General features: G+C 43.7%; 1 protein-coding gene across 3 annotated transcripts in view; it reads left to right on the top strand.

Annotated features, from left to right (window-relative positions):
• The first annotated feature begins 4,170 nt into the window (after positions 1 to 4,170).
• Positions 4,171 to 16,297, top strand: part of SLC17A5 (solute carrier family 17 member 5) — a 58,370-nt gene continuing 46,243 nt past the window's right edge. For 2 of the 3 annotated variants that reach the window (XM_089921743.1, XM_022590376.3), the window contains exon 1: positions 4,171 to 4,355. In XM_089921743.1, the coding sequence (XP_089777869.1) occupies positions 4,262 to 4,355 (94 nt within the window). In that variant the 5' untranslated portion in view covers positions 4,171 to 4,261. Of the gene's footprint in view, positions 4,356 to 6,999; positions 15,823 to 16,297 lie in introns of those variants that run through there. The other variant, XM_089921742.1, reaches the window with a different exon arrangement.

Raw genomic sequence — 16,297 nt, 5'->3', positions numbered from 1 at the left:
ATGTAACAAGAAGTACACCCAGCACCCATCTTGGTTTCTAATATCATTCACCTTGGAGAAATGGCAGGAGCAGAGACTATACAGGATGAGCTGGGACAGCTTGTAATACCAGAAAGTAAGGTAGTGCTCAAAAAACACAGCAGGGGCATATAAAAGGGGCACAGGAGCCAACTGAAAGAGCTCCCAATTACCAAAGCTGGAACGATTTGAGTAATAAAATAAATAACAAAGTGTTGGATTATAACCCAAAGTATAAGATAAATAACCATGAGTCCATACTAATACAAATAAATGATTGAATAAATAAACAAATGGGGGTGGGAGGGAGGGAGAGATTGGGAGTTCAGGATTGTCATGTACACACTGCTATATTCAAAACAGATAACCATGGGAGTTCCCTGGAGGTCCGGTGATTAGGACTCTGTGCTTTCACTGCCATGACCCAGGTTCAATTCCTGGTCGGGGAACTAAGATCCTGCAAGCCGCACATCATAGCCAAAAAAACCCGATAACCAACAAGGACCTACTGTATAGCACAGGGAACTCTGCTCAATCCTCTGTAATAACCTAAATGGGAAAAGAATTTGCAAAAGAAGAGATACATGTATATGTATAACTGAATCACTTTGCTGTACACCTGAAACTAACCCAATATTGTTAATAAACTATACTCCAATAGTAAATAAAAATGTAAAAATACATAAATAAGAGTCCCTAATTTTAAAAAATATATAAAATAAACAAATGGTGGGAAACAGACACTTCTCCCATACAAAACAATTCTGCCCCTCAAACCGGTGAAGCATAAAGTCCCTACCCCTCAAGTAGAGGCTGCACATACTGAGTGAAAAGAATGGAACGGGAGGGGGAAAAAAAGAGGAACTTGAGGAAAAACCTGACAAACACCATCTCAGGCATGTGATGAAGTTTAACACCACCAGCGATAACCATCGGTGATAAGTTATGTTGACAGCATATTCCCTTGAAATTATGTGGTGAGGATGGCACTTTACCTCTGTGGTCTTTAACCCCATAACCCCAGTCTAATTATAATAAAAACATCGAACAAAGTCAAATCGGGAGCCTTTCTACAAAACCTACCAGTACTCTACAAAACTTTCAAGATCAGTAAAAACAAGGAAGGTCTGAGAAACTGTCAGTCTACAGGAGTCCAATGAGACACAATGCCTAAATACAATATAATGTGGCATCCTGGATGGAATCCTGGGACAGAAAAAGAACATTAGGTAAAAACTAAATAAATCTGAATATAAAGTATGAACTTCCATTAACAATCTATCAGGGCTTCCCTGGCCGCGCAGTGGTTAAGAATCCACCTGCTAATGCAGGGGTCACAGGTTCGAGCCCTGGTCCAGGAAGATCCCGCATGCCGTGGAGCAACTAAGCCCGTGCACCACAACTACTGAGCCCATGAGTCACAACTACTGAAGCCTGCGCGCCTAGAGCCCGTGCTCCGCAACAAGAGAAGCCACCACAACGAGGAGGCTGCGCACCGCAACGAAGAGTAGCCCCCGCTCAGTGCAACTAGAGAAAGCCCACGTGCAGCAACAAAGACCCAATGCAGCCAAAAATAAATAAATTTATAAAGAAAAAAAACAAAACAATAATCTATCAGGGACTTCCCTGGTGGCACAGTGGTTAGCAATCCGCCTGCCAGTGCAAGGGACATGGGTTCGAGCCCTGGACTGGGAAGATCCCACACGCCACAGAGCAACTGGGCCCATGCACCGCAACTACTGAGCCCGCATGCCACAACTACTGAAGCCCATGCCTAGAGCTCGTGCTCTGCAACAAGAGAAGCCACCGCAATGAGAAGCCCACGCACCACAAAAAAGAGTAGCCCCAGCTCGCAGCAATTAGAGAAAGCCCGCGTGCAGCAATGAAGACCCAATGCAGTCAAAAATAAATAAATAAATGTATTTTTAAAAAATCTATTAATATTGGCTAATTAGTTGTGATCAATGTATCATACTAATGTAAGACCTCAGCAACAGGTCAAACAAGGCAAAGGGTATGAAAAACTCTCTGGACTATCTCTACAACTTTTCTGTAAACTTAAAACTTCTAAAATAAAAAGTGTGGGTTGTTTGTTTTTTTTAAAGGACCTCCTGTGGTTTGAAATATTTCAAGTCTGTTGGAATCTTTATTCCCTGGTTCAAGTCTTTTATAACCTTGCTATTCAAACTGTGGTCACCTGTGAGCTTCCTAACAATACAGAATCTCAGGCCCATCCCAGATATACTAGCCAGGGTCCACCAGAGAAACAGAACCAATAGTGTGTGTGTGTGCGTGCAGGACATAATAAGAATTATAAGGAAATGGCTAGAAAGAATTATAAGGAAATGGCTTGTGCAATTATGAAGGCTGGCCAGCCTAAATCTGCGTGTAGCCTGGCAGCCTAGAGACCCATGGTGCAAATGAAGTCTGAAAGCAATCTGCTAGACAATCCCGCCCCCCCGCCCCCGTGCTCAGAGGGTAGGTCTTCTATTCAGGCCTTAGATTAATGGAATAAGGTCTACTCACATTACAGAGGGCAATCTGCTTTACCCAGAGTTCACCAATTTAAAGGTTAACCTCATCCAAAAGCACCCTCCAAGTAGATACATAAAATTAACTGTCACCAAATACTGTTATCACTTATATGTGGAATCTAAAGAATAAAACAAATGAATATAACAAAACAGAAGTAGACTCACAGATATAGAGAACAAACTAGTGGTTCCCAGTGGGAAGAGGGAAGGGCAGAGGGACAAGATAGAGGTAGGGGTTAAGAGATACTAACTACTCTGTATAATATAAATAAGCTACAAGGATACATTGTACAGCATAGGGAATATAAGCAATATTTTATAATAACTTTAAATGGAGTATAATCTATAAAAATTTTGAATCACTATGTTGTATACGTGAAACTAATATATTGTAAATCAATTAAACCTCAATTTTTTTAGAAATCAATGTAATTTATATTAACAAATAAAAACCAAACTATTTTTTTTAAATTTTTAATTAATTGTCATACCACACCTGATAAACCTGAACGTGAATTTTAAAAGGAACTGCCTGGTGATTTCCTACATTCAAGTTTAAGGGGCATTGCTCTACAAGATTCCTGAAGGGCCAGAATCCTCCTCGGACAGTTTAAATCTCATACAGGATAATTTCAGTAACTCAGAATCAAGGCTTGATTTGTCCTCCTTGTAACGTGATGACCTTACTAGCATTTACCGATCTGGAGGTTAGGGATGCCTCCAGCAGTCGCTGCCACCCTCCCCTCCGGACAAGGCTGACCCTCTCATTTGTTCCCACCTGGACCTCACCAAGCCTCTGACCTGGCTGATTTAACTGTTGACTTGTGGGTTCCTTCCCTGCTGCAATGAACTCCCCAAGGGCACCTACCATCTCCAGTTCTTTATGACCCACAGAGAACTGCCTGTGGTCGGAAGAGGTATGTCCCACTCCCACCCCCTCCCCGCAAGGCAAGCTAGTGCATTTTCCTAGCGCTTCTACCTTAGAGTCAGCAAATGCCAGGAGAGCCTGTTCGATTTAGACCTGTGGAGACATACGTCACATGATTCTACAGGGTGAACCATATGAAACTGCTGATACTGGGTTATTTTGACCTACGAAGTAGGCAATTACATAGGACTCAACAATATGTTTCTATTGCCTGGTTTTCCGCCTCAAAGGGTATCCTAGAGACAATATGCTGTCACGGGCAGATAGTACCAGGGTTGCTAATATTCACGGCAATTTACTACTATAACTGAACGTCAAATACAAAACATCCACTCCAAGTTCGGTCCAAGCCCTCCCCTCAATTATGCACGATTTAAGCCCCTGCCGCCCGCCTCAAGGTTCCCAGTCACCCCTGCTCCCTGAGCTCCTTGTAAAGGGAGCGCCAGGGAGGGGAACGCTGTTCCTTAGAACACCAGCGACCCGGCGGGCCAGCTACCTAGGCGCCAACCGCGCCGCAGCAAGCCCAGACGCCCGAAGCCCGCCGTCCCCCCTACTACCGGTTGCCGAGTTGCCGGAACCCAAGATGGCGGCAGGGGCGGAGTCTGCGTAACTGCCCCTGGGCGGGGCCCGAGGCAAGACGTGGCCGAGGGGCGGTGCCAGGCCGGGGGCGGTGCCAGCGGCCCAGCTCGGCCTGGCCACCGCGGCCCGGGGGGTCTTCGGCTGTTCAGTCTGAGTTTTCTTTTCCGCTGGGTGGTCGGCGCTGCCGCTCCTTGGAGGCGTCATGAAGTCCCCGGTTCCGGATCTTGCCCCGAGCGACGGCGAGGAGGGCGAGGACCGCACGCCGCTCTTGCAGCGCGCCCCGCGGGCGGAAACCGGTGAGCAGCTGAGAGAACCAGGGTCTTCGGGCGGGAGGCGGTCCCAAGGTAGAGGGTGTCCAGAGCTGCTTAAGCTCGAGGGGACTAAGAACGCGGAGCCCATTTAGGACCCCACTCAGCCCCCGCCTTCTCGGGTGCCCAGAAGCAGCTCTGGGGCCCAGGAGGCGGGCTGGACCGTGAGGCCGGGCCGGGTCGGGCGGAGGCTCGGGCGGGACTTCTGCAGGGGCAGCCCCAGGGACCTCGGCAGGTGCAGCCCCGGGGGCCTCGGCAGGTGCAGCAGGCGGGCCCGGGCGGGGAGCTGCTGGGCGCTGGCGGCGCTGGGCTCCCGGCGATTTTCGGTAGTTTTGAGCCGGGGTCCCTGTGGAAGAACGAACTTGGGGAGAATCTTGACATCAATGGGCAGAGGGCGGAGGGGAGGACCCCGTAGAAGAGCGAACTGGGGAGAAATCTGCAATTGAAGGATAGAGGACGGGACGGAGCCGCGGGCTCTTCCTCCGTGTCACTGCCAGGTTGCCACAGCTCTTCGCCCTCCAGCACGTGATCTGGTAGCTAGCTCCCTGGGCATGAAGAGGAGACACAAAAGAGGACTGAGGTTAACATTTGTGAGTATGCGGAGGAAAATTATTGGATAACCCAGCGAATATCTTGAAATTGTGCGGTAAGAGATTAAAAGTACTGCATACATTTTTCCCCCCGTATAGCTGTCTACGATTAAGTCTCAGCAGTCTACGACTTAAGTTAGGAAACAGGTTATCCTCAAGATAGGTTATCGATAGAGCACTAAGGTAATTTGCACAAAGTCTTGCAACAAATGGAAAAGGAGTTACTTCACAATGCATCTTCCCTGAATTTGGGGAAATTAAAATATTTTGCTATACTTCTTTAAAAGAAATTAAAACTAAAGAATAAATCAGTTTGCATGCATTCTATAGTGTCAAAGATGTGTGCATGAGAAACAGAGTTGAATTCGAAATTTGACTTTTCCTGACCAAGAACAGTACAATCCTGTGGTATCTTCTAAATTTGTTTTTATCATTACCAGATGGTGGCAGTAGAGGTGGTAACATTATAGCTCTATCTGGCAACTGGGAGCTTATTTTTGTGGGCGCTCAATGTAAACACTGTACCATAATGCCGTTTTACCTGGAAGTCAGACTTAGTTCCATAAACTGATCTTTTTCTATAGCATATGAGTTAGATTTCTATAATCCTCTTCTGCAAAATAATCTAGTTTGGAAATACAGAAATAATAAAGATATTCCCTAGAGACTACTATATTCTGTTGCAATTGGGAGACATATATATAAATATAATCAAATTTTAGCTCAAATGTTAAATGTCAGTAGTTGTCAGGAAAATGCAGATTAAAACCGCAATGAGCCGTTACACACTTACTAGAATGGCTAAAGTTAAAATGGCTGAAGATACCAAATATTGGCCAACATACAGAATAACTAGAACTCTCATATTTTGCTTGTAAGAGTGTAAAATGGTACAACTACTTTGGAAAACTGGCAATCTATTTTAAAGTTAAACATACATTACCATAATACCAAACAATGTTTATAACAGCTTTAATTCATAAAAGTAAAAAACTGGAAACAACGTATCCATCAGTTCATCAGCAGGTGAATGGATAAACAAATTGTGGTATATTCATGCATACTCGGTGGTATTATAAAAAGAAATTCCTGATACACATAACAACGTGGGTAAGTCTCAGACACAAAAGAAACCACCATATTAATGTATGACTCCATCAGTATGACGTTCTAAACAAGCAGAACTAATCTGTAATAACAGGAAGCAGATCAGTGGTTGCCTGGAAGCTACAGGCAGGAAGGAATTGCCTGCAGAGGCACTAGGGTACTTTTTAGGGTACAAGATGCAGATGGGAAAGTTCTGCAGCTTGACTGGGATTCACAGATGTATACATTTGTCAAAATTCACCAAACTGTACACTTGAAATGGGAGCATTTTATTGTATGTAAAATATACCTCAATAAAGTAGATTGAAAAAGAAAAAAATTAATTCATTCCTTTTAAGAACAATCCCTGCTTGATTCATGGGTTGAGTGTATAGATCTTAGCCCTGTTCCTCATGCCTTGAGGCGGCTGTCTTCATTATAACCATTTTCCTTCTTATTTTTACTCTTTACATACCACTGGAGAGCAAAAGTGAAGTAAGAAGAGCAGCAACACATTTTGTTTTGCTATTTAAAATATGATAAGGGTTTTAGAGAAGAGGCGCCTACTGTTATAGGGTATTGCATTAGTCAACAATATTTTAATTTCTTTTTTTTTTTTTTTTTTGCGGTACGCGGGCCTCTCACTGTTGTGGCCTCTCCCATCGCGGAGCACAGGCTCCGGACGCGCAGGCTCAGCAGCCATGGTTCTCGGGCCCCGCCACTCCGCGGCATGTGGGATCTTCCTGGACCGGGGCATGAACCCGCGTCCCCTGCATCGGCAGGCGGACTCTCAATCACTGCGCCACCAGGGAAGCCCATCAACAATATTTTAAATGAAGCTCTGTGTCTGGGGTGCTGCGAGCAGGACAGGAGAGGGGCACCAGGAGAAGGGATGGAAAAGACAAAGATGGATGTAACCGCTTTATAAGAGGCACCAGGTATTACCTCATTTTCTCGCAGTAGTGCCCTTTGTCCTAGCTTTAGTCATACTATCTACCATGTACAGCTAATAGGAGAAACACGATGCCCGTTAGTTATATTTTTTAAGTTATGTTCTGTATGTTTACTTTGCACATTCCAGAAAGTGTAGGTGTTTAAAAAAAAAACAAAAAAAACCTTTCATCCAGAATTGGTTTTTTTTCACTTTTGGTGCCTGAAGACCTTCAGCAGACCTTAAAACCTCTCTTTTTGTATGTTTGCATATGTTTTACTTATCTTTTATGTTTGTTTCTGGAACAAACCTCTATGAAATTAGCTGTACCTTATCTATGCCTATGTGTATAGTTTTATTTTTCAGAAGAGAAAAACTGATAAAATGTTCGTCGTAAAATTTTACAGCGGTTAAAAGACCTTAGAGACTAACTCCTATCAAGTGGGCATCATTTTATATGTAAACAGCTGAGGGCCAGAGAGGTTAAGGTCCCACTATTGCTGTAGCCATATTAAGGACTAACCACAGTTCTTCCAGTTTTTAGTCCCATCCTTCTTCCTCGTCACAACACTGCCACATTTGTGTTACGTTGGAGAAATTCCTGTTTGCAAAATGCTTAATCATTTTTGTTGAATCCTTCACAAATTTGAAAGTTCCCTGCTCCGTCATGAATAAGAGGACATGGTTTTGTGTTATGCGTAGTGCTGCTTTATTGAGAGAGCTAAAATTAAAGTATGTTTCTGTAGTGTTAAGACCAATGCAGGGGACAGAGGTTCAAGCCCTGGTCCGGGAAGATCTTACATGCCGTGGAGCAACTAAGGCCGTGTGCCACAACTACTGAGCCTGCGCTCTAGAGCCTGCGAGCCACAGCTACTGAGCCCGTGTGCTACAACTACTGCAGCCCACGTGCCTAGAGCCCGTGCTCCACAACAAAGACAAGCCACCACAATGAGAAGCCTGTGCACTGCAATGAAGAGTAGCCCCCAGTTGCCGCAACTCGAGAAAGCCTGTACACAGCAACAAAGACCCAACGCAGCCAAAAATAAATAAATAAATTTATTTAAAAAAAAAAAAAAGAATATGTCTCAGGTTGACAGAACACAACAGAATTCTCAGTAACCTGTCAGCAATCTGACTGGTTTGCTTTTCAAGCATTTGCTTTTACGTAGTCAGGTAGATTTCAGAGATGCACACCAAAGTGATGGGGGACATCCATGTTGCTGCAAATGACATTATTTCATTCTTTTTTATGGCTGAGTAATATTCCATTGTATATATGTACCACATCTTCTTTATCAATTCATCTATCGATGGACATTTAGGTTGCTTCCATGTCCTGCCTATTGTAAATAGTGCTACAATGAACACTGGGTGCATATGTCTTTTCTAATTATGGTTTTCCCCAAATATATGCCCAGGAGTGGGATTGCTGGATCATATGATAGCTCTATTTTTAGTTTTTTAAGGAACCTCCATACGGTTCTCCACAGTGGCTGTACCAGTTTACATTCCTACCTACCAACAGTGTAGGAGGGTTCCCTTTTCTCCACACCCTCTCCAGCATTCATTGTTTGTAGGCTTTTTGATGATGGCTATTCTGACTGGTGTGAGGTGATACCTCATTGTAGTTTTGATTTGCATTTCTCTAATAATTAGTGATGTTGAGCATGTTTTCATGTGCTTCTTGGCCATCTGTATGTCTTCTTTGGAGAAATATCTATTTAGATCTTCTGCCCATTTTTTGATTGAGTTGTTTATTTTTTTGATATTGAGCTGCATAAGCTATTTGTATATTTTGGAGATTAATCCCTTGTTGGTTGCTTTGTTTGCAAATATTTTCTCCCATTTTGAGGATTGTCTTTTCATTTTGTTTATGGTTTCCTTTGCTGTGCAAAATCTTTTAAGTTTAATTAGGTCCCCTTTGTTTTCTTTGTTTTTATTTTCATTGCTCTAGGAGGTGGATCAAAAAAGATATTGCTGCGATTTATGTCAAAGAGTGTTCTGCCTATGTTTTCCTCTAAGAGTTTTATTGTGTCCAGCCTTACATCTAGGTCTTTAATCCTTTTTTTTTTTTTCGGTATGCTGGCCTCTCACTGTTGTGGCCTCTCCCGTTGCGGAGCACAGGCTCCGGACGCGCAGGCTCAGCGGCCATGGCTCACGGGCCCAGCCGCTCTGCGTCATGTGGGATCTTCCCGGACCGGGGCACGAACCCGTGTCCCCTGCATCGGCAGGCAGACCCTCAACCACTGCACCACCAGGGAAGCCCTTTAATCCATTTTGAGTTTATTTTTGTGTATGGTGTGAAGGAGTGTTCTAATTTCATTCTTTTACCTGTAGCTGTTCAGTTTTCCTAGCACCAGTTATTGAAGAGACTGTCTTTTCTCCATTATATATTCTTGCTTCCTTTGTCATAGATTAGGTGACCATAGGTGTGTGGGTTTATCTCTGGACTTTCTATCCTATTCCATTGATCTATATTTCTGTTTTTGTGCCAGTACCATACTGTCTTGATTACTGTAGCTTTGTAGTATAGTCTGAAGTCAGGGAGCCTGATTCCTTCAGCCTAGAGATTGTCATACTGAGTGAAGTAAGTCAGAGAAAGACGAATATGATATGATGTTGCTCATATGTGGAATCTTAAAAAAAGGGGGGGTACAAATGAACTTATCTACAAAACAGTAATAGAGTCACAGATGTAGAAAACAAACTTATGGTTACAAGGGGTAAGGGGGAGAGGGATAAATTGGAAGATTGAGATTGACATATACACACTACTATATATAAAATAGATAACCAATAAGGACCTACTGTATAGCACAGGGAACTCTGCTTAGTGCTCTGTAATGGCCTATATGGGAAAAGAATCTTAAAAAGAATGGATATATGTATATAACAGATTCACATTGCTGTACACCTGAAAATAACACATTATTGATCAACTATACTCCAATAAAAATTAAAAACAAAACAACAAAGTGATGGGGGAAGGGCGGCTCAATACTGGTAAACCACAGGAAGTGTATAGATTCTTCTGCCTAATTTAGGTAGGAGGGAGGAGGGAATTAGGCACACACATAAAAATTCCATTCCTCACACTTTCCACCAGTTGAAGGTTTACTTTTGTATGAATGAGATGTGTCTTGTATTTGATTAAATGGATTTTCAACATACTGTTGCACCAAAATGTGCTCATTCACGTTATGAAAAATCAGTTTTAGGTCTCCTAAGACATTTCTTTGTGTTTAAAGGCAGAACATGGGTCTGGAGGCAGGGTGCCTAATGGCCAATCGTAGTTCTGCTGCCTAACCTAACCTCTCTGTGCCTGTAAATCAGGGAAAATGATACACCTAATTTATAGGGTTATTGTGAGGATTAAATAAGCTAATAGAAAGTGCTTGGAATAGAGTTTGGCATATTGTCAGTGTTAATTATTATCATTATTATCACCATCAGTGAAGACTGGATTTTGCATTCCTCAGAGAAGCTGGCACCACAGAATAAGGGCCCCATTCTTCATGTCACACTCTGTTGGAACTTGTGATTTTCTAGCTATAATGGCACATCCTCTGCTTTATTTCATTTTTTGTTTTGTTTTTTACCTCTACTATTTTGGTGTGGGAGGCAGAGGGTTACATTCAAGGTTCAGTTACATAAGCGTTGTGTTTCACAAACGTAATTTGTGTGTAAATATAGTCTTAAATATAAGGTATGGAGCGCTGGTAGACAGCAACCATGTTACAGAAGGAAGGGAAATGGCCTTGGGTCATGTGATAATCAATGTTAATATTAAAGTAACTGAGTCCATTTTAATGGAATTTGGTGTTTTCTTGTAAATGGGTATTAATTTGGGAGCTAAGAATACATAAGGATTTATCAGGAATGAACTACCCATAAGGCAGGCTAAGACCAGTTAAATGTTACCCTGTTTAAAAGCCAAACTTGTTTTATCCATTTAGATAGGAAATGTTTTTTTTGTTTTTTTTGTTTTTTTTTTTTTGCGGTACGCGGGCCTCTGACTGCCGTGGCCTCCTCCGTTGCGGAGCACCGGCTCCAGACGCGCAGGCTCAGCGGCCATGGCTCACGGGCCCAGCCGCCCTGGGGCACGTGGGATCCTCCCGGACCAGGGCACAAACCCGCGTCCCCTGCACCGGCAGGCGGACCCCCAACCACTGAGCCACCAGGGAAGCCCCAGGAAATCTTTTTTAATGCAGTCCCCTGGTCGGGGGGCTCACCAGTCCAGGCCCCCTCCTCTAGAGAAAGTCATCGTCTTTGCATAGGTCAGTGCCCCCGACCGTGGATTTCTGCCTCAGTCTCAGCCCCTCACTGCTCAATACTTCCTTGCCCCTCAGCCAGGCCTGCTTCTCCCCACTGCCAGACCCTCCCACAATGAAGAAAGGCTGGACATCCTCAGCTTTTCAGCAGCCTTCCCTCACCTCAGGCACCTCCTTGCTGCAGCAGAAACCTGGCCTTCTGGGCACACCACTCCTCCCTGCTGTCTCACGGGGTGATTTTCTGTTATCTTGTAGTAGTTGGTGGGATCAACTCTTCCTTACTCCACATTGATGCTTCCAGACAATCACCCCTCCACTCGCAACGCCATTAGGCTAGGCTCCTTTCCCCTACGTGGTTTTCTCCTCTGCCCACTTCCCAGCACTTTGCTTCAGTCATCATAGGCTTTACCACCTCACACACCTCCATCTTCTACACTCTAATTCCCACCGTGATCTTGAGTGGCACCTCATCCAGCACCACGTCCCCTCAACTTCTCAGACTCCTATGTGTCTGATGACTTCCTTCCCTCCTCAGTCACCCCTTGGGCCTTGTCATCTCCCATGACTACTTTAACGACAACCAGAATTCCTTCCTACCTGCCTGTGTAACTGCTCCACTTTGACCACTCTCACTTCATCTGGACCTTCCACCCACTGACCGCTCATCTTTTTATGGAAGAGTTCACACATATACAAAAGTAGAGAGAAGATCTCTGTTTCATCTATCGTCAAGAGAACTTCATAGGTAGAATTGTGAAGTTCCATCAGGAAATTTCCATCAGGAAACACCTCTCTGCTTTTAAGCCCCCTAAATATTCGTATGCCAACTCTCCCAGGCACTGCTCTAGGCATTGAAGGTGTACAGCAGTGAACAAAACAGAACAGAAGCTCCTGCCCTCCCTGAGATTTTATATTCCAGTGTGCCTTTTCCTAAACCATTATCCCTCTCCATTTCACTTGCTTCTTGGGTCAGAATCACAGTCCAACACTTTATTTTCTTGTCAGCACTCTAAATTCCCTGCTTTGTCACCACACCACCTCAGTGCCAGCTGTCTGCTTACCTGGTGCTTGCCTCTGCGTACAGGCAAGTCGTGCTTCAAGGTCACACGCGAGGGCAGGTTGCGCCCACCAGTTCCGGGTGGGTGTCCACTCGCTCAGCAATTCTGCATGTTTCACTGGGAACTAAACACCCGCTTCAACAGCTTCTTAACTTCTTTTTTCAACTTCTGATTTCTCACAAATGAGAAATAACCTTGATCCGTAACAAATTACCTCAATTCCTAATGTCCAGGAAGAGCAATAATAATAACAACAATTCACAGTTATTTGAAGGCATATTATGTGCTAAGCACTGTTCTGAGTATATTACATGTACCCCACCTCAGCTAATCTTTATAACCCTAATACAGGCAAAACACTTAGGCTGATATCGAGCACATCGGGCTCAATAACTATTACCTATTGGGTTTTTTTTTAACATCTTTATTGGAGTATAACTGCTTTACAATGGTGTGTTAGTTTCTGCTTCATAACAAAGCGAATCAGTTATACATATACATATATCCCCATATCTCTTCCCTCTTGCGTCTTCCTCCCTCCCACCCTCCCTATCCCACCCCTCTAGGTGGTCACAAAGCACCGAGCTGATCTCCCTGTGCTATGTGGCTGCTTCCCACCAGCTATCTATTTTACATGTGGTAGTGACTATATGTCCATGCCACTCTCTCACTTCGTCCCAGCTTACCCTTCCCCCTCCCCGTGTCCTCAAGTCCATTCTCTACGTCTTTATTCCTGTCCTGCCCCTATTACCTATTGTTCTTGTTATTAAATTCAGTGCCCAGTGTCCCACTCTGAGCTATGCAGCACCATAGTTCAGCCCCATAAGATCGTTTGCTGTTTCCTGCTCCTTCTGGCTTGCTTTCCATACTTCTGTACCTGCCGCTGCCTCTGCTTGCATCGCTCTCCTTCCTCGAACCTGGTTATTGATGAAGGTTCAGTGCAAGTGTTCTTTCTCCCAGAGGCCTTCCTTGACCATCCCCTACCCCACACACAGCACATTTATGTCAGTCTTTTGTCCCGTGTTACACACATATGTGTATCGTAGCCGTTTATCTCGTTGGTATAACTTTTTCCAGGATAAACGGGAAAGGAGCTCACTTTTACTGACTGCCCTTCAGTATTTCATCTAATGCACACACAACCCAGTGAGGTGGGTGGCGGTCACCTCATTTGGGAGCTGAGAAACCTGATAATGAAAGCTATTAACTAACTTCCCCAAAGACATACAGCCAGTGAAAATCAGAGCTGAGCTCCGTCACCAGGTCGGCTTCAATCTAAATCAGCCTCTGTTCTTTCAGCTCCGCCCACTCCACATTCCTAAGTTTAAACCATGTTTTAGAAGCTGATGTTTGTTTTGATGGGTGCTCCGTTGGTTACGCAAGCATGGCTTTGTTCTGAACTTGATTTCAGTGTGGCGGGCGCCGGATGAATGTTCTCTCCCCTCGTCACGCAAGCACGCTTTTCTTGGACCAATTTCAAACACTGGCCAAATTCACAGGCACATTTTGCGCTGTCACCATACTTTCTTGAAACAAAATCTTTCTGACTGATTTGTAATCGACAATCATTTTTGAAAACTAGTAACCCCTTATTTGTAATGTTCTTAAAATCTCATAGTCGTATACTTTGTGACTCCTGTGTTGGCTTTTTCTTTTCTGATTATTGACTCGGTGCCCCCAAAAGTTAACGTTGCCAGGTCCATAACTTCTAGGTCAGATTTCCAAGTAGTATCACTAGGAATTTGAAATCATTTTACTCACCTTTCCTCCACTTCCCAAGCTTCTACCCCTACATGATATTCACACGGTAAGGTATATCATACTCCTAGTCAGTTATCGTGTGGGGAGAAACTGATAACATACGGTTAAAATACGGCAACTCAAGGAGAGAATGGAGTGATAACATTACAAGCCAGAGTAGCAAAAAGTAAAGTTGTTCAGAGTAAGAGCATCGCTGGTAACTGTGTCCCTCCCTTCCACTAACCCCCGTGTCCAGTGTGTTGGCAGTGTGTTGGCAAGGCCTGTCAGTTCTGCCTTTAAAGTTATCTCAAATCCACGCATTTCTCTCCATTGCCTGGGCTTTACTCTACTTTAAGCCACCATCACCTCTTTCCTGGAAACTGCCAATAATCCCTTGAGTGATCTCCCTGTGTCTACATCCCTCACCACTTCTGCCCCTTTGTCATCTCCACACAGCAACCAGAGAAGCTCTTTAAACCGTAAGTCACATCTTCTCACTCCTCTGCTGAAGCGGATAATGAACTTTGTATATGGTACCTTGGCAAAGCAGACAGTACATTAATCTGGGTATTTCCTGCTCCAAATTACCCAGAGTAACACATCTTAATTGCCCAAATTTGGAAAGATTATGAGCCCCACCCCCATCCAGACTTCTCTGTATATTCTCGTCCAACACAGAGCAATGATAAAGAAAATGTGCTCTCCTATAAAACATGCCTTGCATCCTGCAACTGTCCTTAACCAGACAGCTGCCTTTTTGCTTGGGGCAGAGAGCCAGTGTGTCTAGATTCAGGTAACAGAGGCAGCGTGAATGAAGCTTTAGAAATATAGTTTTCACAGGTCTGGATCGAACTGTGGCAGCAGTGCCATCGCTCTAATGCCAGCTGTACTCCTGAAAAGGGAGGCAAGAATGCCAAATGAAAAGTTGTCTGTTAAAAGATGTCAATCTTGCACAGAGGAAAAAGTGATAGCAGTTGTTAAGTGTATGAGTGCTTGTAGAAAAGTGAGTTGGATCACAGTATATTAACATACACGTAAATACGGTTATGCTGTATTCATTAAAGCTTCGATCTGAATCTGTACCAAGACCGTTGTACTCTGAAAAATGTATCCTTGTGTGAGGTTAGGTCAATGAAAACACCAGGATTCCTGAGTAGGGAAAAACAGACACGTGTGTGTGTGTGTGTGTGTGTGTGTGTGTAATGCTAATAAGTCATTGCCAAATAAAAGCACACATATATTCATATATACGTACTTAACTTTAACTTGTCATTAGCAGATGAAACAGATGTTCGTATCTTTCAACAGATACTTATCAAACACTCAGTGTTGACCAAACTTAAGTTGTAAAAACCTGGATTAGCCACTTCCTCGTTGTCGCTCGGGGTCAGTCACCCTTAAGTCAGCTTCCTGCATTCTCATCCCCCCTCCAGTTCTGCAACTCAGTAAAAGAAGAAAAAAGAGAAAATATGTGCATACGCCTATAGAGTAAAAAACTAGGTCAGACTCCTCCTGTCACATGATCGTCCTTTCATTGGTTCCTTCAACCCACTCTGCCTTCCTTTTTTTTTTTTTTAAATCATTGTGGTACATTCACTAATTGTGCTTTTTACTGTGGGCCCTTTAAGGGAGACCAACTGAACAACTGTCACAGGGGCTGCAACTGTCATAGATTCTGCAAGTTTGCTTCTGGGCTCTTAAATGCATTTAGTTTAGGAGAGCCTTAAGTATTAATCATGGCTTCTGATTCAAACCCAGCCTCTGAGGATACTTTTCAAGGTAAGAAATTATCAGGAGGGGTTTCCTGCCCTGGCCTTGGCAGTAAATTTTTTTGTGCTGAGATAACGTTTATGATGAGAGGGTTACTGACCCGTAGTCAGTAATGTACGTGCCACGCTGAACGCTCGAGGACTTATTGGCCATGTTTGAGACATGTTTTTCAGAAATAGTGATGCCGTTAAACCCGCTTACCTGCTTTTCTCTTCTCTTGCCAGCTGACAGGGATTGGGGGTTTGGTTTTGACTCCGGAATGCAGATTTTTCTGAGCAAAGTTGTTGCCTCCATGTTTTAAGCAACCGTCTTACAGTTCAGGCTCTCATATGTTAAATCTTTATCAAAACTACAGGTACTGGGAACAAATTCTCTTTGGTACATGTTTTTAGATATGCTTCATCTGAGAATATTCTCAGAAAAACATTCATGATTTATTCATTTGTGTACATCTAAGAAGTGACCTCTTTTGTGATTTAGACAG

Source organism: Delphinapterus leucas, chromosome 12, assembly GCF_059928025.1.
Source record: "Delphinapterus leucas isolate spDelLeu-1000000601 "Yukka" chromosome 12, BTC_Dleu_Yukka2, whole genome shotgun sequence".
Taxonomy (NCBI): Eukaryota; Metazoa; Chordata; class Mammalia; order Artiodactyla; family Monodontidae; genus Delphinapterus; species Delphinapterus leucas.
This window is presented reverse-complemented; position numbering and strand designations above follow the sequence as displayed.